Consider the following 27,964-nt stretch of genomic DNA (forward strand, 5'->3'; position numbering starts at 1 on the left):
ACCAGGATGTGAAGACTTTGGAAAATCTAACTGGACCCATATCTCACTATCGGGTGAATGTTCTGATCATGAGGAAGGTGCAATCTGCTTAACTGTGATAATCTGATAGTAGACGAGCAGGAACATGAATGTGGTGAAGATGAAAAACCTCTATGAGAAGGTCAAACATTTAAGATTTCTACTGTTTTTTAATGTTTTTGACCTATTCACCAAAAGAGTTACAATCACTTTAATGCAAGTAAATATAATATCTGTCTATATCTTCCAGTAATATTATTCTGAATGTTTTGGAAGTCTCATGTGCAGCACTTGACTTGTTGAAAATATAAATAAACTTGCCTTTCCCAAATTTCCTTCACAATGTATTTGCAAAGCCGAGTACATCAGAGCCTTTTCTGACTCTTGTGTTTAATTGAGATAATGTGACTACCCCATTATGTTATTATTACTGTTATTAATCAGGGTTGATCAGAAAAGTGAAAATACACCCGGCCTGTAAATCATGTGCAAAACCCACACACCAACCTGCAAACACACGCACACACACACAGATGGATGTACTTAACACAACTTTATGAATATTCTTTCAGCAGACCGTCTCACTTTCCACAAAAGAACATGTACATTAAACAAAATAGTTTTAAAAAATCTCTTCAATTCATTTGACTGCACATTTTTAAATATTAAATATTTAGTAAAGTTTATATTTTGTTGATCACACTTGGGCAAAAAGTGATTTATTTTAAAAGGGATGGACTCATTTAAGGACTGTTGATTAAAAGCTTTGTATTTAATATACATCACAATGCACAAACACCTGAATACTGAATAACCCCCCCCCCCCACAACATAAAATCAATTCTGAGAGAGAAACACAATGTTTGAGAGTGCTGGAACAAAAAGTTACTGGAGTGAACATTGTACTCCCCAAGTGTTTTTAAACATAACTATAATTTCCCTTCATAAAATATATTTTTTTTCCCAAGATCCTTCCTTCCAACACTCTTTCTCCCCTGAGTAACATGTTTTCTCCCTTTCTTACTACTTTAAAAATGATGGCCAAATTCTTTCGCCTTCAGCTTTGCTAAACCTTCACTGATAGGCAGCGAAGCCTGATTAAATCTAAGTCAAAGTAATTCTCGAAACATATGTTTGATGTTAGTGAAGGGTTAGTGAAGTCACCAGAGGACCGCCTGATGTGAAAAAAAAGCAATGTCCATACATATGCATGTTAAAGCTTATAGCAGCAGACATGAGGAGCCTGCAGCTGTGCATCAGGAGTGTATAACAAAAGTAGTTTCACATGGCGTTCAGTACACATTAGTAACTTAACCATTTAAATGTATGATTTAAAAGTTGATTAGGTAAAGAAACAAGTCGGCTTCTAAAGTTATTTTTCTTACTTTCATTTTCAGAGAAAGTATTGATGATTAAGATGCAAGGTTTCAACAATGAAACCAGATATCTGCACTGCCTTTTTCCCACCACCAGAGGGCCCTCCAGGTGTTACTTAGGTATACATGTGATGCAAAAGTGCCTAAAAAATGGATGTGAAGTGAAATTTGCCTTTTCACCTTGAATGTCATCTTTCAAAGTTCACTCAATCTACAACTTCACAGATCTAGTAAGACTGATTTGGTGCAAATGCAGCAACAAGACAGCAGGGAGCTTCTACTGTCTAAGTTGATGTTTGCACTGAAACAACAGTGATCATCTCAAAAGATCTGTGATTGAGATTTAAGTGGGAAACAAAGGAAGAGGGACATTGTGAAACGGAGCACAGTGAGGGTCTGTTACACTTCTATTTAGTCTTGGGGGTGAAGCTGACGCCTGGCCAGTCGTAGGTTTCTGGTAGGAAGGAGTCATAGTTGGTGTTCCACACAGTTGCACGTACAAAGCTGTCCTTGTCCATAGGCTCAGGGTAGCGGAACGCCATGCCTTTAGCATAGACATACTCTACCACCTGCAGCAGGAAAGAGAATTATTAGCATTAAGTTACACTGTGAGACAACTGTTGTGTCAGGCGATGTCCCAGGCTTTTAATTTCCCTGTAGATCAAACGGAACTCAAAATTCAGACATCTGGACTAGTTTAAAGTTAAGAAAACACTCAGGAAACAGTCAATATTAAGCACAATGTATTGTCCAAAACCGTTTTGTGTGTTGTCTATTTGATTATTTGAAATAGTTCAGCACATTTGGCTGCTTTATCATATGGAGCTGATATAAGGTACATGCATTACTCTCAAACTATGTCAAATTGGTTTGCAGAGTGTGGCCAATGTTAGCATTGCTAGCACCACCAGCCTTCTGTCCTCCTTACAGGTTAACATCCACATTACTGTACTGAATGTGGTTACACATGGCTCCAGCAGACTTATTTTTTTTTCCATTTTTCTTTATTAGATATAGGACAACTGAAGAGAGACAGGAAATGTTACGAGGAGAAAGTGGGGGACGACTTGCAGTAGAGGGTGCTGAGCCCAGATTCAAACTCACGGGTACTTCGACGGGGACTATAGCTTCTGTACATGGAGCAATGACATTACGGCTAAGCTATCCGGCGCCCTGTTATATGACATTTTCAATGGACACAGCTCACTTACGAGAAGTTATCTATTCCCGGTTCTGGTGTACATCCAGGCAGTAAAGCAGGGGGAGAAGGCCCATTAACAAGGGCTACAGCCCCATCTAGTGGTGGCTTGCCACGTTACAGCTTTGACGCAACATTAAACCGGCATTTTGGGCCTACGTTAATAATAACAGTAACATTTAGTTGTGAAACGCTCAAATGCTTAAAGATAACTTAAGACAAAGATAGTTAAGTTCTGACTATCAGGTTTGAGACTGGCCAAAATATTTATCTAAAGTTGGAACCTTTACTTTTGCCTGTAAAGGACATTGACATATTCAGGAGACTTGCCTTGACAGCCATCTGGAGGGAAACCTCTCTGATGTTGGAGAGAGGAGGATAGAGTCTGCCTTCTTCCAGGTCTTTGTCAGTCAGGTGCTCTGAGAGGGTCTGGAAGGAGTAAAAAATGGTTTTAGGCATTTGATGAACTCTTAGGGTCCAAAACAGACACATACACATTACTACTCTTATTTACCTACAGTATATTACTCTGCTGTTTGATAACTACACTAGTGTATAATCATACATGTAATATGTGCTTTTGAAAAAGGAAACACAAGACGAAAGATATTCGAAAATAAGGTGTTAAATCAAATTAAAGAAAAAAACAACTCTTATTTCCAAAATGCAAATACCAGCGTCTAATCTGAGACATTTCAGTACTGGCCTCAGAGAATAAATAAATCTGCATGTGATCTTTATCAATAATTCTATGAATCAATGTGGTTAAATGTTAAATGTAGCCCAGAGAAAAAGGAAAGAACACAGATGGAAGGAGTGCAAAGCAGGATCAGCCTTTTAAAAGCTCTTCATCTATTAGTTGTTAAGGCAGACTCTAGAAAGAGAGGGAACAGGAGACATCAGAGGGTTAAAACGACCATACATACGTACATGACAGCGAGAAAGTGCAGGATGGAGTGAGGGGGCGACGTAGAGATAAACTTCTGAAAATGTGCAGAAGACTAAATCAGAGATACTTAGTAATGACTTCAGACCTTGGCAGCTTCTAAGAAGACAGTGTCACTGATGTGTCTCACTCCGCTCAAGATCACAGCCAAGGCCACACCTGCAACAAACAAACAAAAGACCACTTCAACTCTTAGCCTTCTTATTGTTGTTCAAGGATTCCAAGAAGTTCATGTGCTGTGGAAAAACTAGACTTTGTTTTAAATGTTCACAACCATCTTTCAGGTCCAAGGAGTCTATACATAACCATCCCTCCTTTTCACTTTAATCAACATTCAGTTTAGTTTTCTGTTTACCTGGGAAGATGTAAGCATTGTTCCCTTGTCCAGGAGTGAAGACACGGCCATCACTCAGAGTCACTGGACCGAATGGACTGCCACTGGCAAAAAGACATCTACCCTGTGGATTATGAGGAGATAATGATGATGAGGAAAAGAGGACAAAAACAGGAAGAGTGATGTCACAAGTGTAACAAGCAAACCCCGCCCTACATCTCCTCAGCTCAGCTCAGCTCAGGAACATAAAGTATACAATGAGAGCAGGTCAGTATTCAGACCGCTGGCTGCTGTTTCCAGACATGACTGACTGCTGACTATTAGATTTGATTGACAGGCACATCTCTGTAACTTTAAGGAATTATTTCCCAATATTGGAACTGTGTTTTTTTTCTCCAGGAAGTGATTAATGAATAGAAGTACAAATGAAAGTAAAGCCACAAGAACTGCGTACATCAGTAAGGGTGTAGGCGTCCTCTGCCGTGCACTCTGCTTTAGTGGTTGGGTTACTCAGGGCGAAGATGATTGGTCGTTCGTTCAGGGTTCCCATGGTCTTGATGACGTCGTGAGTGAACAGACGTCCAGCCCCAGACACACCTGAAAGAAGAAGAGGACTGTTGGTCACCCTGTGCTTGTACCATTACTACACAGGCTAAGCCCAGAATTACAGCACCAAGACATGACAGGATGAATTAGGACTACTAATGATCCGTTTATTGTTTAATATGAATTCTATAAATAATAGATAGACTCAATTAAAAAGTGGCTTTCTTTGTTTACCTGATCCAATTTCCCACTTGATAGAATTCAATTAATATGATCATTAAAATAATTCCAACACAACAAACAAGGGCATGTTTGGTTCCAAAAACAAATTTAAAAAACTTTTAAAAACGATGGTAGGTGTTGACAAACAAATAGAGAAACCCGTAGGTACCTATGATGGCTGTTGGTTTGATGGTGTTGACGGCGTCTAGGAAGCTCTGCACGTCTCCTGGACTGTCGTGGACAAATGCCTCCTGGTTTGAGTCTGTTTCCTGTGGTCTGCCCTGGAGTCACATAACAACATTGATGGCTTCAGTGAGTCAATACAAAAAAAGAGTTAAACCACTTTTCACTAATTACACAGACTGTCTGGCTTCCTGTCCAGACGGATATATAAATATTAAGTTATTTTTGTTCATTTCTGTGTCACACAAACGCACACACACACACACACACACACACACACTGACCTTTACTAGTAAGCCATGTTTATCGAACATCCAGACCTTACTTCTGGCCTCAGCCTGGCTCATCCCCGTCTCCATCATGGCCATTACAATCAGACTGGCAATACCAAGAGCAGCCTACGAGCAAAATAACCTCATAGTTCAAGGTTCAAATTATTATGGCAGTGTAAATATAGTGCAAATTAAATTAGCCTCTTTGGTCTGTAGGGGGCAGCATGGCTTTAACAAAGGGATTTAAGCACATATTGATTACATGGGTAAAAGAATCTTACCTCTCCAGCTCCCAGGAAAAGCACTCTGTGTTCAGTGATCGGTTTTCCAACGGCTTTTTGAGCTGCCAACAAACCAGCAAGGGCTACAGCCGCAGTACCTGGACACATCCAGAGGGACATACGATTATAAAGAGGAGTTCTTTAGACGCTGAATTTCAGTTTAAACTCTGAACTCAAAAAACAGAGTTTCTGCCACACGAACACAACATACAGTGAATATCTTTGATTTGATTTGTATCTATGGTCTCAGTCTTTAATGGACCTGATTAATCACACAGATAATCAGTCACATCTTGATTATTACAATAACAGCCTTTTCACCTGCCACAACCAAAGAACTACAAGACGGCTCCAGACTGTACAGAACTCAGCTGCCAGACTTTTAACAAAAAAACCAAGAAGAATGACCACATTACACCTGTTTCAGTCTCCTTGCACTGGCTCACCATGTGCTTTAGAATAGATTGCTGACCTTTAAGGCTGTTCATGGCCTCTCTCCAGGCTACCATTACACAGCCTGAGATCCTCGGGCAAAGGTCTTTTCACGGCTTAAAACTCAGGTTGACAGAGCATTCACAGTTAAAGCCCTGAAGCTCTGGAAAGAGCTGCACGAGGAAATCAGGTCAACTTTTAACCTAATCTAAAAACATCGATCAGAGATTTTCAATGATGTTATTGTTGTTACCCATTTTCTTTGGCTTTTTTATGATTGCTTGTCTGCTTCATGGGCTTCTTTTATACACGTGAAGCACTTTGTAATGTAATGTAAAGTTAAGACAGTTGCTTCTTAAATCAAGTTTATTATTAACAACATTATTTATCCGATTTTAGGCAGCATGGCTCATGAACACATTTTGTTACAGCAGACAATTCTCGATTACAGCTGTCAGCCGTGCCTTGAACTCATCCCGGGTACGTTTTCTAAAGGGTCCCTGCACAATATTGAACTACCTTGTAGGAGTTATGTGAGGTCACCACACGTTCATTGCAATGGATAAGTTTCAGGCTCTTGATAAAAATTAAGCCGTAGAGCTCAACATGCTCTTCTTGTTCCCCCAACAGAAGATCATTTTAGACTAAGGCCACAGGGAGGGATGGACTGACACATCCAAACCCTCTAGAAGGTTTTTTTAAGCAGCACCAACTGAGCTGTTCCAAAGTTAATGAAGTTGTTGGGACACTGGCATTGTCAAACAAACTGCTGAGTGCTGTGTGAGGAGTTGTTTTCAAACCTTGGATATCGTCATTGAAGGTGCAGTACTTCTCCCTGTATCTCCTGAGGAAGCGGAAGGCGTTGTGGTTCCCAAAGTCCTCAAACTGGATCAGTGTGTCTTGTCCGTATTTTTCCACCACAGCTTCCATGAACTCATCAATCAGCTCGTCGTAGGCTTGAGAGCGATCTCGCTTCTGGTACAAGCCCATGTACAGCGGATCCTCCAGGAGAGTCTGATTAAAGGGCAAGGACAAACATGTCAAGGATGATTACATTTCTGCAAAGCATATATACACATACAGTATGTAGACAACACAAACTAATATTTCTTACCTCATTATCTGTTCCAACATCTATCGCTACAGGCAGACACTTCTCAGGTCGGATGCCGGCACAGGCAGTGTACAGGCAGAGTTTTCCTACAGGGATTCCCATTCCATAAACCCCCAGGTCTCCTAATCCTAAAATACGCTCTCCATCAGTCACTACTACTGCCTACAGAAAGAGAGAGAGAGAGGAAAAGAAGCACATTGGTCAGCTAAATTGGAGAAAAACTCTCAAAGCGTGAAATACTAAACTAGACCTTAGCAGACAAATGTGGACAAGGAGAATATATATATTTTTTTTTAAATACCAAGAATTTCAATGACAATTGCAAGTTGTGGTGTTTTCACACATGCACAAACTTTTTCTGCCAGTCCCTTAGTAATATTTATGTGTGAAGTCTGGGTTAGCCGATGAGTGGACGCAGCAGGTAATATTCAGACAACATTATTCACGAGCGAGCATGCAGGCGGGGATGATGATGTTTATATTTAACAACTGGTTCGTTATCCTCACTCTTTTCTGCTGGCTGGTAATCTCTTTTCCATTCATTCATTGAAACCATGAATATGTTCAATCATACAAGGCATTGTGTGAAACAATACAGGAGTCACGGTTTTATACTTTGGTGAGGTTTTCTCATACTCACTGCAACATCGGTCTCTGGCCAGTTGTCCAGGATGGAACGGACATGTCCTTTGTCCCGAATGGAAATGAACAAGCCCCTGGTGAGAGACACAAAGATGATAAGTTTAATATACAGTCATGGTAAGATGCATTCTTCTATGAAAAACAATCAGAAAAGATGTACAACTCAATTCCTTAATTGTTCTATTACAGCTGTATATATTTGATAGATATACTTCATTCTTACTTGGGTCTTCTAAAGATGTGTCCATAGTGTGTGCAGGCCAGGCCTACAGTGGGAGTGTAGACTATTGGCATTAATTCTTCGATGTCTTCCATTAACACCCTGTAGAAAAGCCTCACATTTCTTTCCTGGATGCCCATCAAGTAGACATACCTGTATGAAGAAGGAGGGAACGTTAGAGTGCTGTTTGAAGCTAAATATTCTGTATGATGACAAAAAAAACACTAAAATACAACAGAAAGAAGGTCATACTGTGGTTTTACTTTCTGTTGTTTAAGGAAAATGTGTCCTTACTTCTGTAAGGGATCAGTTATCTTCTTCAGATTATTCTGAAAGCGCATGGCCTGAGTGTCCTGGGTTTCCACTTTGGGAGGTAACAGACCGTGAATCCCCAAAATCTGTCGTTCCTCTAGAGAGAAGGCCATGCCCTACAGAGCACAAACAAAAAGAGAGGAGCAAAAAAAGATTAGATTAATAACTTATTATTCTAGAATTAATTTAAATAAAGCTACAGTGGATATAATGAGTTTACAATCTGATGTTTTGCAGATGCTTTGTTTCACAGTTTTATTCTGAACTTAAAGAGACCTATTTACTTTGAATTCAAAACAAGTCACGGTCCAATCAACACCTTCGCCTGAATTTGGTTATCATAGTTAGTAATGTGCATCTACAGGAGATGACTTAACACCACTTATCGGTGGCTCTCTGCTACCAACATGTGCAAGTGTCATTGAAATAAAAAATGATCACTACTAAACCAATTTGCAGAACCTCTGCTGCAGGAAGTGTACGCACACTGTGATGAAGTGTTTGTGATCAGAGTGCGCATTGCAGCACCTTTGAGTCCTGAGAGACTTGACCTTCTGACTCTAAACAGGAGAAACGAGGCAGCTGAGCGAAAGGGGTGGAGGTGGGGGGGGGGGGGCTGTGGAAGCTATTTTGCAGTTGGAGAAATGAAGGAAAAGAGGGACAAGAGGGGAGTAAGCCTTTAAGAAGCCAATGAAGAGGGCTTGAGGAAGAAACACCCCATGTACAACAGAGAGGACGAGGGAGGAGGGGTACAGGGTGATTCACGTTCCTGCAGTCAGTGTTACAACGAGCCAATCTCTGAATGAAATATGGTCGTAACACGTGGAAGCCATAACGTCTGGGGCTGGGAGAGGGTCTGATTATTCTGTGGGAGTGATGTATGCTGGGGGCTCCCCTGGTTTAGTGCTGAGTCATGCTGATGGAGCATTTCACTTCTCCCAGCTCCAGTGCTCACTTCCTCTCTGTGGAATGAAACATGCTGCTATCTATTTTACTTTATGTTTTAACATTTACTGATTGTTCAATATTGTTTGTTAGCATTTATCATTCTGACACCTGGCAACTGTGGGTTCGGGTCCAACCTCGGCCCTTTGCTGCATGTCAAACCCTCTCTCTCCTCCCAACCTTTCCTGTCTCTCTTCAGCTGTCCTATCTGATATACGCATAAAGGCATATACAAATAACTTAAAAAAAACAAGCATCGTATCTTAATTTGCATGTCTGCAACTCTATTACTTTCCATAGATGTATGCTCAGTCATAATGAGAGGCATGGTGATGACGCAGTCTGCTGATGCAAGCCGGGATGAAGAGGAAGAACGCATCAAGTTTATGCCTTGCCTCGTGCAGTTTTACATGTTTCAAGATTAAAGACGAGATGCTACAGTTGCCATCTTATTTCAACTAAACAGCAACCGTGACCACAGAAGAAGAGCCTTACGACTTCTTCTGAAGGCTTGTAACACTTCAGTGAGTTTTGATCCCTACATGAGTTTCTAAATTAGACCAAAGCAGATGAAATGAACACAATGAGGAGTCACACCAGGAGAGTTTACGGCGGTATAGCTGCTTTACATACAGTGTTTCCATCAGCCAGCTGGCCTGTGGAAGATCTATGTTTAACACAACATATGCAGTCCAAGCTAAGTTTAGCACAACCTGCACAAAGTGAGATCATGTCACTTCAAGCTGCCAAGGCTTCATGTTTCAAATGTCATTTGTGACTTGCAGTAGTTAAAGGAAAAACTAACAAGAAACACCACGCAGCCAAACAATTAACCACGGACTGAATCCACATTTCCAGGGGTGGGACTTTAAAGTTCACCATCTACAAACCACGAGCAGATACAACTGGAAAACTTCCCACTTTCCACACTGACCATCGAGTTTGATGCTCATATGTAAGAGACTAGCACACATATTTGCACACATGTTTTGTTAAGTTGTTTAATCTGTTTTTGTCCCTACCCTGCTGCAGTATGCATGCAGCAGTGACAACACTGTTTGGGTGTGGTTACACCTTCATGTCGAGGTAAGGCAAGCTTATGTGTAAAACGCCTTTTAAACACAAGGAAGTTCAAAGTTCATTACAGGAGGCATACCATATCATTCAAAGGCAGGGCGGGTATAAAGAGTAAAATGAGGTGAAATAGAAAAGGAAAATTAAACTGTAGTGCATAGACAGTTAGTCACTAAACTTCATAAAAAGCTTTTCAAGAAAAAAAACATTTGGCCAAGATACTGGGTGTGGTAAGTGCCCAAACAGACTTATTCTGCTTTCTTAAAGCAGTTCTTTCAAAACTCAATATCTCAGTCTACACAAAATGGCTTTATCTGAGCTTTGAGGAGGGGTGATCATGTCCGCATTTGTTAATAATTTCTGTTGAAGGCAAAGGAATCAAACACAATTTGTAAGGCTAATTGTTATTAAATGAGTTAGGAAGCAGAGTTGTTAAGTTGTTTTTACATTGCTTACGATGATGCTTTCAACATTTTGAAGATGCATAAGTACAGCATTTGGAAAGATTGAATTGATATACTAGCTTGGCTTCCTAAAGAAATTCAACACTTCAAGGTTTACAGTGTTGGAAGCAAATCAGCAGAGGGAAATGAATAGCTGGAGGAAAACCTTTTGTCTCTGATAGGAACATCTAACATCTAACCCGAAAAAAGGAAAAGTCCTGATACAGGGCCTCAAGATTTAAGGAAGGAATATTAGGAAACTGATTATTTATAAAAGCCTAAACCAAATATTGAAAAAGATAATTTAACATTTAAAATAATATTTTACATTGTATACGCTTCCGTTATAATTTACAGAACATCTCCCTCCATAACTTTTTACCAACCAGAGGAAAACATTTCAGACATGCATCACATTTTCTCCACCCAGATGCACAAAAAGCTAACGCCAATTAGCCCCCTTTTTAACTTGACATAACTGGCATGGATCCAGCACAAATGGTCTGACCTGCTCAAACATATGTTAATAAAGCTGCCATCTGTTTAACCACTGAGCCTTTTTTTAAATGCTGACACATACAGGCGACACCAGTGATCCACTTACTTTGTTAGTGCGAGGGTTGAGCATGAGGGGCTTTCCTTTCTCTTTGGTGTGTGCCCATCTGCAAACAGAGACACAGGGCCTCAGGGACCAGGTGGTTCTCAACCGAGACAACATGGTGGACGCTCTTAGACAGGTCCACGGGTGGTGGGAGGCTGATGAAAATGACAAGAGAAACAGTTATTGGTCGATTATTATCCTCCTAATCATGGAGATGAAATAACAGGTTGTACATAGTAAGATACAGTCTGGGATGCTGAATATTACCAGCCAGTCTCCTGGTTAAAACATTAATTCACAGTGGTTCATATCACCAAGGAAGGACAAAGTCTTCTGCATGTTTAAAACCGAAGTGCAGTGTTTATGGTGCCAGTACACATGAAACTATATCTTTGTGCCAACCTTTTAAACATGACATCACCAGACCCTTTTTCACACTCTGGTATGACGGTCCTCTGACACACTCTCAATCACAGAAGCCTACGAATGCACAGTGCGTGTACAGAATATCACACACTCGAGGATTACAGATGCCGACAGCAGGGTCTAGTCATTAATCTGGATGTGGACTGAAGTGGTTTAGTGTGTGATCTGAGAAAAAAGCTTTGAAAGATTGCCCTAATCCTTTTTGCAATGAGCTTCACATGAAGACAGAAAACCAGCTAAATCATGGTGACATCAGCCAACAGACAAGAAAGATGGGAAGTCACGGAGAGAGGTAACATGTTTCACAGGCTGGAAGCAAGACTCATGAGGCGCAACTGCTAGAACATACCAAAAGAAACAAGGAAGGCAGTGAATTTACAAAATTCTGTATGTGACAACAGGATTTCCTTAAATGACACATCATCAACACAATCACTCTCACGAGGGTGGCGGGCCCCTACCCTACTTTCAGCTGCTGTTGGCAGCCGAGAATAGTATCTTCATTGTAGGAGCTATGTTATGCATGTGACCCGTGATTCGCTGTAGTAGCTGTCATGTTGTGTTGTTGCAGAAAAGAGGCCAGTATACTTCACTCTGAAACCAGTTGCATAAAATGAAGAGCAGCACTGCCTCCCCTCTCCTTGTAATAGTTATTGTAGCAAATAGTCCTCAAAGATACAATGCTATCTTATGCCTTAACATTTCATCTCACTACTTAAGTATCATGATGCAACTAAACAAGCAAAAGAGACCTCAAAGGAGATGTAGCCAACACAATTTATTAAACAAACCACTATATAAAGTCATTCTTTCTATTTACCACTTTCTTATGCTTTTTCACTTCTTTGTCAGTCATGAATTCCCTTTGACCTTCCCAAATGTCAAGACCTGACCCAGAGGAAATGCAAGTGGACTTGTAAGCAGGTTTTGTGGGTAACAGGCTGCAACGTGAGCATTATCGCACGCAGTGTCTATTTTAGTTTCCTCTTTACTTACTACATGAGGGCCAGCAGACTTCTAAGAGTAGTGCTCCTTAAAAAATACAAAATACATGAGGATACGAAAGACTATCTGTCTGTAGTGACCACATAAAGATAGCAAACAATGTTGAGTCGTTGTTATATTACAGAAACATTTGATCTGATAACACAGGGGGAGAAAAATAAGCTCCTGAATGGTTTTACGACCCAGAAGGACAGTCAGCTGAGCTCAGCTGTCAAAAAAAAACCCAAACCTAAAGTCATTTCATGAAACAAACCAGCCCTCATCTGTGCTGTCAGGGGTTTCCTGTCCTCCTCTATTCCCCGCCTCACTAACCTTGCTTGTCTGCATTTTTTTTATCAGAAAAAATAACCACTGGAGACACAAAATAAATACATTAAAACACATTTTAATACAAAAAAACATGTCACTCAATGCTTATATTATTAGGGATGCAATTTTACTATTAGCCTTTACTTGTTAAAAACAGATTCAGAGGAAGACCTCTGTCTTATCATGAGCCTCTCCTTTGACACCAAAATATCTGATGAAAGAAATTACAAGCATAGCCAGCTGGCCCAGTCCTGGATTACAACTACATTTCCAGGAAACACCTCCTAGAAAGCAGCGTTTAATCCAAGGCCAAAGTGACAGGCTGTGTGAGCAACAAAAATAATAAGCAGACATCTGAAGTCTCTGACACTCCGAGAGAAGAAACGGCTTTGAGGCTGCCTTTTTGACTTCCTTCCTTTGAGTTGTACACCATACAAAAAGTGCTTCGGTTGCAAAAGTGCTTCCCACCTGTTTCAAGAACACAGAAAGCTGAACACCTGATAATACTGGCAAAATATACAAAGAAGATTTTGAAACTTTTGCAATTACAGTCTCTTTCAGACACTGTCAGCTTGTCACCATTAAGCAACCAGTGTTGAGACTGCATGTTATCCTGGTTTCATTTTCGTGTCGGCCAACTAGAAAGGCACACCTGGCATATAAACCATAATAGACAAGAATGTTATCAGTGTTGGAAGAGCTATTATAAATGCACAAACCGGACACTTCCCACAAAGAGAAACTGGTCAGGACTGCAACAGACGGCAAGCAGAAAATAAACACACCTAGAGATTCTTTTTGGGGGATTTCTTAACAGATTTATAATGCAATGCTTTCTCTTAGATTGTGCTTAAATCTGTAACAGCACAGTCATTTGCAGGGCTGGAATTTGGCCAACATAATCACTGAGCCTCACTGTATAAACTTTAGGTTTAATGGTCCCTGCTTTGAAATCTTAGAACTACATACAAGGCAAAATTGGAAAAGGCCCTTGATATATTCATGTAAATATATACTAAATAAAACTTTGACATCTAAAAAAGGTAAGCAAACAGGAGACACAGAATAGTCTAGACTTACAGTTACATATTGAATTATTGGGTCTGGAGGTTCTCTTAATATGGAGATTATTGGCTACAGGAAACATAATTCAATAACCAGAGTTTTCACTCCGGAAAGCAGAAAGCTACTGCTCATGTTTGTAGGAGCATCCTGTTAGCTTAAGACACAATCAATCACACCAACTCAAACAAACCACACCCACACAGACCCACACACACACACACACACACACACACACACACACACACACACACACACACACACACACACACACACACACACACACACACAGGCTTCAACTTATTATGGTATGAGAGGGGAATTTTCCAGGGAACATAGTACACAGGTATATAAGTAAAATAAAGCAAATAGTATTATTACAGAGTATTATAATCCAATGTTTGAATGTTTCTAATTACATTAGTCATTGATGTAAAGCAACAAGGTGTGGCTTTAGCTACAAGTGTTTTAGTTACCTAATCCCTGACAAAAGGAAGACTAGACTATCTTGTTTTTAAGTTTCTATGACCAGTAGCAGTAAGAAGTATGCACACCTTGTTTTATTAACTGAGGGCTATCTGAATTGATTATTTGGTGAAGAAACTGTGCAATATTTGATGTGGTTGTACTTAAATATAGTTGATTTAAATGTAGTAATAGCAAGATAACGAAAGGACAGTAAAAACTAAGTCTTTATGTTTTTTTATTGGTTTTGTTGTAACCATGTAATAAAATGAAGGATATATTAACCTCTCACTGTGTCTACACACATCTTCTGTTTGGTGATGGCAGTGTGACCATATGATGTTTACACAGAAAATAATCTGATGTACATGTCAAGAAAATATTGCAATTCACTACAGTTATTACATTATTTACAGTCTATATGGGGTAAGCTAAGTAGTTAGCTTAGCATTCTTATACACAACCATAAACAGAACGCAGCTAACAGATGCTACATTCGGCTAGCATAATTACAACTGGCTCCGTTGTTATTTCAGCACCTGTTTATAGCGGAAATGTGAACGACAGAAAAAACCCCACAGCCCATTTAAAAAAAAGAAATGTCTGTTAATGATACAAGACATACAAGGCGGAAGTTCCTACCCTGATGAGTGACAGGCTGTCATTCATTCAGACCCTTTGCTCGCTAATTCTTGGCACAGACACGAAGAAAGACTTTCCTCTTTCAAGAGAATCACCACACGTCTTACCTGATACTGAATATTGTACACACACAGTTCCTTCCGTTGGTTAGTTTACTGTTTATAAAGCATTTTTCTCCAGGGTTTATGTTGATAACTGCTGCTGCTTGACCTCTTGGTTTGTCCCTTACCGGCAGCCACAGATGCAGTGAAGCGGTGCTGCAGAGGAGAGAGGGCACCGCTAGACCGTTCATCCAATCACATGTCGGGATTTCCTTCTACCGTAAAACTCTGTGACATCGTGCCCAAGATGAGGGCGCAATCACCGGCCGTAGTTGCTCTAAAAGGAGGTCCTAACATTTGAAGTATGTGGGATTTTAAAAGAAATGTAAGGCTGTTAAATAAAACACGTTTTCTTTTGTTTATGTTTGTGTGGATTTTATATTCTGGTTCTGTGACAATGGATTTTTTTAACAAACAGCAGCAGACTGAGACACCTTTGCAAGACAGAGCTACCGCAGGTCTTTCATTCCATCTGTAGACTGTTTAATCAGACTCTTTAAAAGTATCACCACCTCATGACTCATATCAATAATATACACACTGAGTGCGTTTTTAATAATAATAACTCTTTCCACAAGTGGAAGTGTACATACCCTGTATTATACCCGAATTTCCTTCAAGGATTAATAAAGGATATCAAAAAATCAAAAAATCAAAAAAGAAATATATATATATTATTCTATTATTGTATTTTTTCTCCCTTTATTTAACTGATGTACATATGTTTGATTGTTAACTTCTTGTTATTTTTGATAATTATATTCATGTTTCTTGAGCTGTTGTGACAAAAAAATGTCCCCCATAGGGGATCAATAAAGTTTATCTTTATCTTTAAATTAAATTGAAGCATCAAACAATATGAAGTGAAACACCCTGTGGAGCTTTTGGGATTTTTCCTTTCATTAATCTAGATTAATCTAGGCTACTTCCCCCCCCCCCCCCCCCCCCCCTTTCCCCCCTTTTTGCTGAATTTAAATTAGAAAAAGTAAAAATAGAAACAGCTGGAAAGAACATCCCATTATAACATTACCTGCTGTTCAGTAGAGGGCGGTAGAGTTCTGGTTTGAATTGTTCATCTTGTTTAAAAGTTCACATTGGCTGCAACACATACAGTAAATACAACAAGTGGACCACTGCTGAACAGGGCTCCAAGATGTTTACGGTCCCCAAAGGGAGCTCATTCTCTTTTTTTTATTTTTACTGCTGTAATTTCAAATGTAGCCTATGTTCCTATATGAATATTTGAACAAAAAAACTCAGCAGTGAAGATCCCAAAATTGACTTTATAACTCTGTTCCACTCTTAAGAGTGAAATTACAACAACAAAAAAGACATTAAGGACAAAACTAGCTTCACTCTAAATCTGAATTTAGACGATATATACTGTATATATTTTTTTTTTTAAAGATTTATTTTTGGGCTTTTTGTGCCTTTAATGGATAGATAGGACAGTGGATAGAGTCGGAAATCAGGGAGAGAGAGAGTGGGTAATGACATGCGGGAAGGAAGCCACAGGTGGGAGGTGAACCCGGGCCACCCACTTGAGACGACAGCCTCCATACATGGGGCGTGCGCACTAACCACTGAGCCACCAGCGCCCCATTTGTTTGGTTTTTGTATTTTTATTCATTTCCTGTTTGCATTCTACTCTGGGCTCAGTGGCCTGGCATGTTTTCCTCTTGAGTTGAGGCCCATTAAAGAAAAGGTTTTGCAAACTTTGTCTTATAATGCAATGATACTCTGGTCTGACAAATGTCCATGAACATAAATAATAATAAAATACAAAGTGATCTTAGAAATCACAACTAATGTTTATCTCAATAAAACGAAACAGCGATAAACAAAAGGCCAAATAAAACTTTCAGTAATATTTTATTAAATATTCAGCAAAAACATAAACTGCAGAAAGATACTATCAATCATTGTTGAGCATTTAAAAACTTCTCAGCTGTTCCAAAATGAAAAGCTGAGGTCTCTTTGCAGCATTAGTACAAAAGACATCAGAGCCAACAGAAATCTGACTTTTACAACAAAGTGTCACCAAATAAAAACAAGAAATGTTAGCTTTTTTTTAATAGCTGTGAAAGCCATGCAGAAGAGACAGGATATGTTACATTCAGCAAGCTGGAAGCATCAAGGTGTAATAATGAGGCACATTTTTTTTTACATTGCTTCACAAACTTAAATTAATAAATGTCAGCCCAGTAACCAGCTGTTAAGGTATGCCTGTGTTATTAGTAACGGATGGTATTGCTGGCAGATAACGAGCAGAGAAACTGTAAAAAGCCTGATGTGATCACTGGACCTCAATGGATTTAATTCTAGACCCTGTTCTAATGAGATTCACTGCAGCACAGCTTTTGTTTATGAGCCGATAGATAAATATCTCCAGATTAGAAAATGGAAAGCTTGTACTTTTTCTTTACATAAGCACATCAGTTAGTACAGCGATAAAGTCCAAGTATGTTAATACCTACGAGTTACATTAATGATGAGAACTAGCATGTTGTTGTTGTGTTTAAAATCTGGCTGAGTAAATCTTAATGTGCTATTGACTCTACATGTGCTCCATGTCTAATGTGAGTATGAAGGAATGTATCTGGCTTTTCTGTATCAGAGGTTGTACTGTCAGCAGTTTGTCACGTATGGCTGTTCATGTTGTGCACGTGATGATCTGCAGTAAACCCCTGCACTTTGTCTATACTGAAATTGAAATATTAACAAAGTCAACATTTTTTAAAATGAATTTTAAGTGCACATTCATTTTAAAAGCATTTAAAAAAATCTATAAGATTATTTTTTTTCCACTGCGGAAAAAGGCTTTTCATTCCTCCTATGCTGTTCTGTGTGGGTTGTTTACGGTGTGTATTTGGAGTTAGAGTGAACATGTAAGACAGTATGAAAGACTTGTTGCTAACTGATTAAAAGTCAGTAATGCCAGATAAAATACATCTTATTCTAGGTGTTGTTGCTGTGCTGGCAGTGATTTTAAGCAGCTCACTATTGTACCTAAATGTGCATAAAGCCCATTGAGTGAACCAGGTCAGCAGAGTATTACATATCAAACAGTCGGACCTGGGATGGTGCGAGCTGTGTGTCCTGGGCAAATGGATTCAACTGTATAACTTTTTTGAACAAGCCCAACAGACTCATTTTGCTGTTACCATATGCTCACCAATAGCTCTTTAGTTTGATATGTGAAACGAATGAGATGCCTTTGATCAAAAAAGTACAAAGCACAAGCCGACAGCCTTTATCCGTTAATAACTTACAGCTGACTGTATTTTTGATCTAATTCGGTTATCTTGAATGAGACACATTAGATGCTAGATTAAATCACATTTACTCACACTCATCTACTCAGTAGCTGGGCAGCGTTGATGAGCTTTGAGTACAAATAGTTTTGGTTGCAATGAATTTACAATCTCCAAAATATAGGCTTTTTGTTGTTAGCATTATAGCTTTCTGAAGCTAATATTTAAGTGTGCACACTGGTGACAGATTTCTTGCTTTCATAGCACAGAGTGGATAGAGCGTTTTCATCAATTGTACAGCAGATTCTGACCTGGTTTTGGTAAATCAGGCAGACAGAATACGAAACCATTTGTGATCAAACTAGAGCAGGTATTCAGGATAATCATAAATTATTACAACAGAGCATTCCACATTTAAACAAAATACAACTCACTCCAAATGAACATAATGTTGGGCTCTAGCGTTTAGCAAAGAATACAGAAATATCTTAAGACACAAGAATATCATGAACACAATCTTGCGAAATATACTAAAGAATACAATATGAAAACCGTTTTATACAAGTTTACAAGGCAGGTAGCAGTGACAGAGCTCATTAAGTCACCGTGTGTTAAAATAGCAACAAATCAGATCCATTCGGGTCATCACGTAGCATAATTTAGTATTGTCCAGTAAATACATTCAGAGGAGCTTGGAAAAAGCATTTTATACGTCACTCACAGCTTGTGAACATTATCTTTGGAAGACTTTCTGACAATTTGAAAAAGGACTGATTAACTATCACAAATCAAAGGATCTCTTGTAAAGAAAGTAGCCTACATGTTATTTTATCCCTTTAAACTCATGCTTAGAGTGACAAGCTCTGTTGAATGTAGGTAATCTGCCAAATTGTTATTTCAAAACTTTTCAGCTGATTAGCAACTAAAAAAGGCAACCGTCATTAAAACTTGGAGGGACATTGTTCCATATTTACGTCTAAAGAACATGTTTTATAACCCATTAATGACTGTAAGCAACAGCTAACAATAGCAAAGAGAGAATAAAGTTCCAGCTAGGAAGTGACTGAGGGCTAATCTCACAGTTTGGAAGTGCTACACAATAAAATAGCAAATCTGTTTAAATACCAAGCTAATAGCTAGCTTCCTAGCAGTAATATTAGCTAGGGAGATATAGGTTCAATGCTAGCACTAGCTGTTGTTTCACTGTTGCTATTGGTAATGTTGTTTTTACTTGAAATATGGCTCGATGTCCCTCAACATTTTCACCTTCTACTGTCCTTCGGTTGCAGATAAAACACAAGCACTAAAATGATAAAGTCTGTCAGATTCCCTTCATTTTTTTAAATGATAGAAATGTACATTCCGGCTTCGCTTTTCGTTTAACAGAAGGAGGATGGGAATTATAATCTAGAATACAGCAGGAAGATATTATTAAGTATTTTATCTTCTAATTCTGAGTTTAACAACAGAGGAAAATGGCCGCCGCATGAATATTGAAAATGGCCCAGATGAGTCTTGCTAACAGGCCGACTCCTTCTTAGTCGGATGTTTGTTTAAAAATAAGTCAAAGTCTGACCAATGATTATAAACCCTACAATCATTTGCACACTGTTTTTACAAATGTTTGTTTAGAACAAATGATATATGTTCAATGCTAGCATGGCTATTCGTATTAACCAAACTGCTTTCTGACCTCTTATTGCCTGAGAACACATCTTGACAAAGTTGCAGGATTGCTTGTTTACGTGCCGGTGTCAGTCACAGCATGTCGCGTGTCATTGCATGAGTCACAAAAGGACGAGAGCTGCTAACACTGAGGTCTAGCCTAATGTTTATGCAGCATATTAAACCACATAGTAATGCACTATGAGAATAAGGAGGTGCTATCCATTATGACGCTGCTCTGTGTTGTACCTGTAGTTGAAACTCAGCATCAAGAGTTGGGCGTCTGAGGAGGTGGTGGAGTCCTGTGCTCCGGAAGTCTGGGCACCTTTCGATTAATGTTCTGCTGTTTGCTTTCTTCCTTCCATCCTCCCTCCTTTCCTCTCCTCCCTTCTGCTTTCTCCCTATTCTGCCTGCACAGTTTCAGAGCCCGGGATATAAAAACATCCAGGTCAAACAGGCGATCTTTTTGCTTGACGGGAAGTGACTCCAAGCAGTCGTCATTTACTGGCTGAGTGATCGAAGAAGTCGAGGACAGGGGTTGAGATTCTGAAGGAGGGATAAGTGGTGAGATGGGGGGAGATGCAGTTGGAGGCGACTGAGGAGGCAGAGGAGCGGTGGGAGAGGAAGGGAGAAGTGAGGGAAGAGAGGAGGACAAGACAGGTGGAAGCGGGCTCAGTGTGTCTTCATCATAACCCGCTGATGGCTGCCGCAGGACTTCAGTGTAGTGGAAGACGGGAGTTGGGAGGTCAGACGGGGAGAGAGGAAGAGGGGGTGAGGAAGTGAAGCAGGAGGGTGAGTTTTGCTCCAAAGAAGGGCTGGGACTGGGTGAATGCAGACGAGACTGGGTGCTCTCCACCCAGCGAGAAATCTCTTTGAACAAATCCCCCGTTTCCTCGTCTTCCTCCTGTTCTGCTTTCTCCCCGTTCACGTCTCCCAGGTCCTCCACGACGCTGCCGCAGATCGGCCCAGCAGGCACAGGGAGGCTGTTAGTGTTGCGCTTCCAGTGAGACAGATCCAGGATCAGCTTTGGTTCCGAGTAGTGTTGAGGCTTGCCTTCCCTCCAGGCTATTTTATCCAGATAGGAAGGAGAGCCCACTTTGTAGTCACAGGAGCGGCCACAATCCAGATCCCCGTAGCCCAAACCACAGGCCCGCTCCAGAGAGGAGTGGGAGTTTTCCAGGAAACGTTCGGCTGAGCTACTGTGGGAATATTTGCGTGGATCGACCTAGAAAAGATACAGTGAAACAGTTGTGATTGGAGAAGGTGATTAATGGGGAAGAATGGAAAGTAGAACATTCATTTCACTCATTCTTATCTATAAGGAACAGTACAGGCAAAAAATACACTTAAAGCTCCTGTGAGGAGTTTTTAGCAGGTGATGAAACCGATTGAAATGAATATCGATTACTCTTTGCAACCTACAAAAGCAAACAAGACTATTACTGACAATATAAATCATTTCTATATAGTTATTTTAATTCCTGTAAACTCTGTTGCAAGGAAGGTGTCAAGTGAGGTCATCAACAGGTCCTGTCAATAGTCTATTTTAAATCTCCCATGACAAAGATTGAGGGAGACAGTTCTTAGACAGAAGGATGAGAAGGTTTTGTGCCTTAAACTGTTAATCATAAACATCATGCTAAGGTGTTTTTTTTGGTAGAAATTAAGTTGAAGAAAATCTTCAGATGATTCTAGAGTAAGAAAACTGTGTTTGTTTGGTAAACTGTTCTACAAAATGATGTCCAGAATATAAAATTATCAAACTTATCTTCCCAAAAATAATGGATTTTATGTGAATGTGCTATAAGGCTCTTAATAATCTAAATAATCTTTAAAGGCTAAAAAATGTATCACATAAAGTGCATGCCTCTTTAAAAAGACAGTGATAGCAACCTCTAACAAGCACACCGAGCATTTCCAGCCTCAATGATGCAAGAAATATGTAATTTTTACAAGAACTTTGTCATAAGCAGACTGAGAGAGAATGTAATGCATTAATGACACAAAGAAAGGAAACAAGGGAAAATCAAATCAACACTTTGAACGCAAAGCAAGTAAAAACAAAAAGAAGACTTCAATTAGCACCGCTGAGCAACAAAGGCTACAAAGTCCAACCTGAGCCTCCTCCAGCTGCGAGGCCGTACTGGCCCGTGGGTCCCTCTGCACCTCCTCCTCCTCGGTGGTGTCTCCCATGTCGGAGGTGTTGTGGCTGGGGGGCATGCAGCGACACCTCCCACCTGACTGCTGCCAGGACACGTCTGTTGATAAGCTGTTCTCATACCTGTGTCAAGGCAGAAAATTGAGAGCTTTGAAAGGGGTGCTGTGCAGAGATTGCAAACACTTATAAGGTAGGTGGAGCCTATTTCTTTGTTTTTGTGCTTTGTAACTCTGAGGATATCAATTAAATAAGTTGAGATCTAGAAGTTACATGTTACGGGAAAACACAGTAAATCAAATGTATGGGTACATATCCCCTTTGGCTTTCGCACTTAACTTAAATCCGTGTATAAACACCTAAATGTACAAACCTCCAGTGGATGCTTGAGGCCTGACTGTTGCTGTTGCTGAGGCTCTGCTCGGTGATGAGGCTGTCCTCAAGCTCGTCCTCAATGCGGAAGGGATGTGATGAGGTGGGCTCATCCTCCGGACACGAGTACTGCTGGAGGAAGGGATGGGACAGAGCTGCTTCAGCTGTCAGCCGGTCCATTGGGTTAAAGGTCAGGATGAGCTCAAGGAAGTCCACAGCTGAGAGGAGAAGAAGATGTAATGACACGTTGTAAAAAAAACCCCATTATTTTTTAGGATCCTCTTTCAGGGCAAAATTATGGCTGCTAGACCTCCACCATCTCTGCACAGGGAAGCTTCTGTTTCTGCTTGTCACCCCCTTAAATCTTCCATGATGGTCATCCGGCGGCCAACATGCTCTGATCTCATGCAGGATGGGAATCTTTTTAATGAAGCATGTGTTCTAGGTTTGCAAATGAAAATATTCAGGGGCTCTGACAAATGTTTAACAGATCTCAACTGAAAACTGCTAACATTAGCATTCATATCTAGCTAATGTTAGCTAGGACATCAGGCCTTTGTTTAACACTTTCTCATTTTGCTCATCCTGCTAAAAGTTCAGATACTTTTACCATTATTTTCTGGCATTTTAGCCTTAAGTCTGTATTATCTGGTGTTGTTGTTGCTCTGTTTGTTTGTCTCTATCCATTTAATTCTGCATCTCCCTCTATTCTACTTTCCAAGCCCAACACATGGCTGTTCATTAGAGTCTGGTTCTGCTTGAGGTTTCTGCCTGTTAAAAGGACGTTTTTTTTCTTGCCACTGTTGCCAAATGTTGCCATGTTTTGCACATGGTGGATTTATGCTGGGTCTCTTGAATACTCTAAAAAAAAAGACCAGCTCTCATTGTAAAGTGTCCTGACAAAACAGTAGTTATGAATTGCCGTTATACAAATTAAAACGGATTGATTAGTGGACTTTCCAGGGGAAGTGTTACCAGCAAAGAGGGAGGAAATGGATGTTCATCTGTATCTAAAGGGTTATCATTATGTATTATATTACCTGAAAATATGAACAGTTTTCTTTCTGGTTTTCACTATGTATTTTAATCTTGGTTTCTAATCAATTGGGCAGTTTAGAAATTATTTGTCACAATTCTTATATCAATATGACTTGCACATTTGGAGCATAGCAGCACCATAGACTCAACTGTCAGTCAACTCAGCCACGTCCCTAATTGAATAATGAAAAACTCTCAGGTTTGATTAAATCCTTCATTTAAAAAAAATCTACCCCCATACAGTTTGGACAATAAAGCAATTAGCTTGTGATACCAAACCCCTTTCTTTAACTGTAAACATATTTATTCTTGCTGTAAAAAAGGGAATTTTTAATATGCGCTCTTTCTGGGATTCCTTGGCTTTCGCAGCCAGCCACAAGTGCTCAATAGAGGAGCTGCTGTTTCTTGCTCTTCCCCATTGGCTTCATTTTTCAAAAGCAGAGGTTAATGCTTGAATGGTACCAGCACATAAACGTCCCGCCCTGAATGTTACGTGGTAAAAAAAAAAAAAGGTTGCTGTGTGAAAACGGTGAATTAATCTCATTTGTCCTCATTTTCTTTTATACCGCTTGACCTTCCCTTTACTCAATTCCCTCTGCTCACCCTGAGCATCCACTTCAGGCAGCAACTCCGAAAAGGGTTTCTTGACTCTCCATCCATGACTGACATATGAAGGCATCACCTGAGGAAGGACGACAGCGGGGTTAAATAATACCTTATTGGATTCCTGCTATAAATGAAGTTGTGGTTGAAAGCAACAGACAGACAGGGCCCTTGTTTGAAAGAGTCGTGTTCACATTTAACCTCGTCTGCACTGCAGACTACACTTGTCAAGTCTAGAGCAGCAAACAGAACATGACGACGACGACACCCTGCTCCATATTTAAACAGACTTATGGGAGTAGAAGTCACTGAAGCGTCACCTGTAGCAGGTCTTGTCTGTCCTCCTCTCGCAGCACAGGCACCGTGTTCAGAATCAGCTGCATCTGCTCCAGCTCATGGGCTCCTGGGAGAGGAACCCGACCAATCAGAGGCGAGAGGAGCACAAGCAGAGGATTGGTTACATAAGCAGAGGAAGAGGTGACCAATTAGAGTCAAACAGGAATACCTGGGAGCTTTGAGCTGTCAAGTGAAAGAAATGGTACAGTTAAGGGGGCTCAAAATATTCTGCAGATAGGATGTAACACTGCACGTTTTCTACTGAAAAATTAGAGCAGAAATGATCATTATACAGCTTAAATAATGACGTATACACAACTTTATTTTCCCTTTCCCTTCTGATTAATGATCCGTTTATGTAAGAGTAAACCCATCCTGAGGCTAGTAGAGAGGAGTTTTATTTAAGCTTGTATGGTAGCACTTGTTGCAGGTTGTATATTATCTTAATGTAGTATTGTTAGACCTTGACCCAATTAGGACCGAATTTTAAACTACTGGAACATTATAGCTTTGTTTGTTATATGTTGAACAACACCTGGAAGGAACGAGAGGCTGTCACGCTTAACTCTGGGAAATCCCCAAATCACATTTAAGTTCTGACAAGGAACATCAATATTTTAAATATCCTCCTTTTGGGTTTAACCAGAAGAGCAGCATGCTTGAAAAGAGAATGACTTTAAGCAGTGCAGCATTTTCTCACATGCACTCCTGACAGTTGCTTATCCATATACCTATGTCCCTATCCCCTTCCTGTTGGACAGGAGGGGGTCTCAGGAGATACTAACATTCTGCAGAAATCCAAGTTGCTGACAAAGGGACAGAGTAGAACAAAACAATTAAAATGTTATGCTTTTATATCAAGTCACATTGCATTCACAGTAACTATGAATGAGTGGTAAAGAAAATATTGCCAAGCAGAGAATTTTAAAAAGTTTCATTTCATGCACGATTATCACATTTGCACCTTTTAGGCTGCAGGACAGCCAGCGGTGACCGTTCTGTGACTGTCGTGTAACATGAATGGTGGGAATGTGATTGCTGTGCATGTAATAAAACTGTTATATTTCATACGTGTCATCACTCGAGCCGGCTTGCCCTCTGTGAATTTGCCTGAACATTTCCTGTGAACACATTGACTCTAACAGATTTTATAAGGGGTCTGGCTTGAAAAGGTCTGGACGAAGCTGGGGTTAAAAATGTGGCCGTTGTGTTCATACATGCAGCTCAGCCCAAAAACTTCAGGCAATTTCCACAAGTTCTCTTCATGTGTGAAAATCCTTATTGTTTGGAACTCTCCTTTAAATGTTTTCCTCATGTCACTTAGAACCAGCAGGTGGTGCTATTTTATCACATTTTTCTAAGAGAGGAACAAGAGGCGGAGTGTACTTGGATGAGAGAGAGTTGCTTCCACTTCAGTAAACATCAAAATAATGCACCATGTAAACTCTGGCTGCGAAGTGAAAAGCAAGACAAGCATGTCTAAAAGCCGACGTGTGAACGTCTGGCAGAGAGGGACACCAGGGAACAGATGACGCTATGAGTTTCTAGCATCATGTCTCATGTGGTGTAGAGGGCTGGTGGAGGTCACATCAGGCCTATCAGGAGGAACTACATCAGCTGCAGACAGCCAGATTTTCTCTATCATCATTGTTATTCTGGTCAGGCAAAGAAGTAGCCTGCAGAAAGAGAATAAAGGATCTTTGGAGGAGGACACTCTGCAAAAGAAAAACTCTCCTCAGCTCTCAGTGGATGTCATCTCGTGATGGAGACTTTAAGCACCTGTTTAGCATCTCTGCTCGGCAGAACTTTACATAAGTAAACAGACGACACAAAAAATGTGTGACTATACTGTATCCACTTCGACGTCAGAGAGGCCCGCTTACAGTGTTTCACCTGCTGATTTATGTGCATACTACTTTGTTCACCCTTAAAAATGTTAAATCTTTATGATCACATAACAAGAAGCTTCGCAAAATGAATTTCATTTCAATTATTTTGCATATCTTTAACATGCACTGTCCTTCAATGGAGCCAAAATACATCAACATAAATGCCAGAAAATTAATGGAAAAACTGCCAGTTCTCAGGAAGATCGTGCAGGACTCTGAGTGGTAAGATTGTCCTGCTGAATACTAATGATTTGATCATTTTTCCATTTTGTCATTGAATTAATGATCGTAAATATCACAAAGTTTCTGCTGGGCATGGAGAGCATGCTAACAGTGTTTCAGCAGCAGAGACTGTATGCCAAGGAGGAAGAGGTTTACCTGCAAACGGCATGCGTCCAGTGAGCATCTCAGCCAGTATGCAGCCAGCGGCCCACATGTCGATGGCCTTGGTGTAGTTGTTAGGGGACAGGAGCAGACGGGGGGAACAGTACCACTTAGCTACCAGACCCTCAGACAGATAGCCCTGGAGGAGCAGACGAGTAGCATGAGTGCAATAAAAGCAGGAACAGGTGAGTCATAGACATTAAGTGGGTATATACAGAAGTTTTATTAGTGATGATGAGCATGCAACAGAATGGCTTGTTACACGTTGGCTTATAAATCTGAAGCACTTGCATGAGAACGATGTGTTCCAACTATTCATATTCATTACAAAAGAGTCTGCAGTTTGTTGCTTTTTAAAAAAACATTGTAAAGTCAGATAGCTACACAAGTAAGAAACTTCTCTTGGGAGGCATTTGATTTGCATCCAAAAAGACTTAATCAAGTCATGTCATCTAGGCGAGGATGGAACGTGACTTCTCTGCAGTGAAGAATATCTCTGCAGGTGTACTGATGTTCTCCGAGCCTGTGATGCTCTGCTGTATAACAACACAAATCCTCTTGTTAGGGTTGCTCTGTACAAGCCTGCTTTCACTTTCACAAATTCTCACCTTGGGAATAACACTGATGACACTGTGCATGGAAATGAGCTACAGAGGAGTTCATTAACATAAAAAACAGATTTACCTGTAATGACATGTATTTGCCTGTTGCCACCAATCATTTTCTCACTTTGTTTTTTTTTGGTTTTTTTTACGACACTCCACCTCTCACTCTCTGTAATCACTTTACTCTCTCACTTAAATTCATCACTTCTTCTCTCTTCCTAGTCTCGTGTCTCTCCTGAGCCCAAATCTTCTGCCCGAGGCTGCTGTGACTTCTTCACAGTCATGATCTTAGATGACTTTAGATTGTTGCCATGCACTATTACATTTTACTGCTGCATATTGCCTCATATATAGGGAGACTAGATATTTTTTCTAAATGGCACACATATTTTTATGGTTGATAAAGAGGCGTCTGTTACTCCTCACAGAATTACACCATCAAGGCTTATTCCATATAGACAGAATGGGTTGTATTGAGGCATAGATGAGTTTCC

At 40.2% G+C, this 27,964-nt stretch overlaps 2 protein-coding genes across 4 annotated transcripts in view; both read right to left on the reverse strand.

The window, feature by feature from the left end:
* Positions 1-556: 556 nt before the first annotated feature.
* me2 (malic enzyme 2, NAD(+)-dependent, mitochondrial) lies at positions 557-15,333 on the reverse strand. 3 transcript variants are annotated; one of them, XM_061038808.1, is made up of 15 exons: positions 13,980-14,096; positions 11,163-11,314; positions 8,079-8,212; positions 7,788-7,937; positions 7,563-7,638; positions 6,923-7,084; positions 6,609-6,822; positions 5,377-5,474; positions 5,108-5,221; positions 4,810-4,921; positions 4,327-4,469; positions 3,894-3,996; positions 3,627-3,697; positions 2,923-3,021; positions 557-1,963 (listed from the first exon to the last, which is right to left on the reverse strand). In XM_061038808.1, exons 1-15 carry the CDS (start codon positions 14,044-14,046, stop codon positions 1,802-1,804), a joined length of 1,857 nt encoding a protein of 618 aa, XP_060894791.1. In that variant the 5' UTR covers positions 14,047-14,096; the 3' UTR covers positions 557-1,801. The 3 variants fall into 3 exon arrangements, with proteins under 3 accessions (XP_060894791.1, XP_060894790.1, XP_060894789.1); XM_061038807.1 differs by lacking the exons at positions 557-1,963; positions 13,980-14,096 and adding an exon at positions 15,176-15,333 and having other exon boundaries at positions 2,845-3,021; XM_061038806.1 differs by lacking the exons at positions 557-1,963; positions 13,980-14,096 and adding an exon at positions 11,562-11,697 and having other exon boundaries at positions 2,845-3,021.
* Positions 15,334-17,022: 1,689 nt separating this feature from the next.
* Positions 17,023-27,964, reverse strand: part of mapk4 (mitogen-activated protein kinase 4) — a 22,607-nt gene continuing 11,665 nt past the window's right edge. The window contains exons 3-8 of the mRNA XM_061038809.1: positions 26,860-27,004; positions 24,577-24,659; positions 24,257-24,335; positions 22,617-22,833; positions 22,204-22,369; positions 17,023-21,313 (exon numbers count right to left, since the gene is read on the reverse strand). Coding sequence (XP_060894792.1) covers positions 20,357-21,313; positions 22,204-22,369; positions 22,617-22,833; positions 24,257-24,335; positions 24,577-24,659; positions 26,860-27,004 — 1,647 coding nt within the window. The 3' untranslated portion in view covers positions 17,023-20,356. The remainder of the gene's footprint in view (positions 21,314-22,203; positions 22,370-22,616; positions 22,834-24,256; positions 24,336-24,576; positions 24,660-26,859; positions 27,005-27,964) is intronic.

The sequence above is a fragment of the Labrus mixtus genome, chromosome 5 (assembly GCF_963584025.1).
Source record: "Labrus mixtus chromosome 5, fLabMix1.1, whole genome shotgun sequence".
Classification (NCBI taxonomy): Eukaryota; Metazoa; Chordata; class Actinopteri; order Labriformes; family Labridae; genus Labrus; species Labrus mixtus.